This window comes from Peromyscus eremicus, chromosome 4 (genome assembly GCF_949786415.1).
Source record: "Peromyscus eremicus chromosome 4, PerEre_H2_v1, whole genome shotgun sequence".
Taxonomy (NCBI): Eukaryota; Metazoa; Chordata; class Mammalia; order Rodentia; family Cricetidae; genus Peromyscus; species Peromyscus eremicus.
Window position 1 is genome coordinate 63,599,284 of NC_081419.1, and position 2,709 is coordinate 63,601,992.

General features: G+C 33.7%; 1 protein-coding gene across 1 annotated transcript; it reads right to left on the reverse strand.

Moving 5' to 3' along the window:
• Positions 1–924: 924 nt before the first annotated feature.
• LOC131907772 (olfactory receptor 8H1-like) lies at positions 925–1,869 on the reverse strand. The gene has a single exon (XM_059258867.1). It carries the CDS (start codon positions 1,867–1,869, stop codon positions 925–927), a length of 945 nt encoding a protein of 314 aa, XP_059114850.1.
• Between the last annotated feature and the right edge of the window lie 840 nt (positions 1,870–2,709).

Genomic DNA, 2,709 nt, shown 5'->3' on the forward strand with positions numbered 1-2,709 from the left:
TAAACATAGTGTACTGACTACATATTCACTGAAAACATGCAGTAGCAAAAAGGTTGCAAAAAATAAGACTTTAAAAAAATAAAATATCACACCACATATCATTGCCCAAAAATAAATGAAGAAAGCTGAAGCAGAGTATGGAGGCAATAAAAAAACTTTGGGTGCATATATCACACAGAGACATACATGTACATGATTAGACTGAGAACACATGCCAAAATGTCAATAGCTGTTAGTCTTTCTATTCAGTAAAATGCCAGTTTTGAAGTTGTAACCAGTATTTGCCTATAACTAACTCTATTTTAATAATTTACTTTGAACCCAACTTAGGATATACAGATTATATTCCTTTTCTGATAGTTGTATTTGTGATTTAGCATAACTGAAAATAATTTCTAAAACAGCAGTCAATAGTTTTCATATACAAGCCATAGTTTCTTCATATAAAGCAATATGCTTATAATGTTAATAGTTGACATTTGTGATTATTTCCTTGAATGGATTTCATACTTCATTTTAAAACATTGTTTTGGAATTATTCTCCTCTATTGCTGATGAAACTGAGAGTTAAGCACCCTGTGAAATTTGCTATTTATTACTATTAGAGGATGCCATCTGAGACTGTGTTCACTTTGAAAATTGCTTTACTCATAAGGTAATAATTTAAGATTTGAGCATGGTATAGTTTTAAGAAGTGTAAACACGTCTTCTATTTTTTTATATTGGGTGTCCATAAAAACTGTGTATAACAAGTATTTAATTTTCTATTATAAAATATACTTTTCAAAACACATTCCTGGGATTTCCAAGAAATGTTTGTATAATGGAAGCAATAAGACAATAAAAGCTTTTGCTTATTTTCAGATGGAGAGGCCAGCGAGATAATGTGAATAAAGTTGAATTCTTAGCATAGTTGTTTTTATCTTATTTGTCCAGAGCTCTCTCCTTCTCCTTGATAACTCTACTGACAGCACATTTCACTTCTTTGTTTCTGAGACTGTAAATGAGTGGGTTGAGCATGGGAATCACAATGGTGTAAAACACAGAAGCCACTTGATCCTTTCCCAAGGAGAAGGATTTATTTGATTTTAAATGAGTAAAGATCATGGTTCCATAAAATATAGTAACTGCCAGGATATGAGAGGCACAAGTTGAGAAGGCCTTTTGTTTTCCTGTAGTTGAATTGATCTTCAAAATAGTAGAAAGAATGGACACATAAGACACAGATATTGTAATAAGGGACAATAGTAGGGTAGATCCAGCAAAGACAAATATAATGAATTCAATATCATGTGTGTTGCTGCAAGACAGGGCTATAAGTGGGGATGTGTCACAAAAAAAGTCATGGATGACATTAGAGTTGCAGAAATCCAGTGTTCCCATGCATATCATATTAACAGTAGAATCCACAGCTCCAAGCACATATGACCCAGTAAGAAGGGCACTGCAGAATCTGCTGGACATAACAAATGAATAGTGTAGAGGGTTACAAATAGCTACGTACCGATCATAGGCCATTGAAGACAGAAGAAAACACTCAGTAGCAGCCAAAAGGACAAAAAAGTACATTTGGGTGAAGCAGCCCATGAAGGAAATGCTCTTGTTTGAAGTCAGCAGGTTCTCTAAGGTTTTAGGTGTGATGACAGTTGAGTAACTGAGATCAAGGAATGACAGGTGGGTGAGGAAGAAATACATCGGAGTGTGAAGCTGGACATCTAGACGAATGATCAGCATCATGCCTATGTTCCCCAGGACAGTGGCCATGTATATCAGGAGAAAAATCACAGAGAGGACCAGCTGGATCTCCTTGGAATCTGTCAGCCCCATGAGGATGAAATCAGGCTTGCTTGTGTAATTCCAGGTGTTCATTGTGAGCTACCCTAAACTGTTCAGAAATTAAAGGTGACCCTATGTTGAATGAATCTTAATAAAATATTTTATGTATGTTTACCTATTTTCATAATGAATTTCTATTGTTTCAATGTTGATGTAACTTTTATGGTGAATTAAAAAAAAAAAAAGGAGTGCCAAAAAGTGAAGCATGACATTTGGCTATCATGTAACAAAGTTAATAGAATTCTTTACACGTTCAATGAAATGTATATCCCATCATTTGCAAAGAGGAACAAAGTGCGGAATATTAAATAACTACTGAGTGTTTGCATCAAATGCCTCATGATTGTCTGTATGTATTCTGACTCCAGAACATGCTTGTGATTCTGTTTTGCTCTTTATCCTTAGTTTTGGAAATTTAAACAAATCTTTGACTATACCATGAACAAAGCTAGAAAACCATTTTAAAGTACTATTTGCTCTTCATTTTCTTGAAATATGCATTGTGTCTCATTACTAATAAATCACCTTTTTAAATAAGTCTGTTGGCTGTGTTAAAGCTTATGACTGTTGATGAAAAGATAATCTGCCTGAGCAACTCAAAAATCTACTAGAAGTAGAGTTTCAAAATATGACACTGACTTTTAGAATCTCATGTCATTAACACATTTTTTTTGCAGAAATCCTGACAGTTCTTGTGAAAGACCCAATCTCAGTGTGTACAAACAGTCTTACAATAAGCAAATTGTTTTATTTTAACTGTCTAAGTCCTTATATATTTCAGAATACTTACTCTGAGCCAAATTGTTGGGAAACAACCACCTTTCAATATCATATAACTAAAATTTTGACTATTTTCAGCTTTTTTTCAAAAAA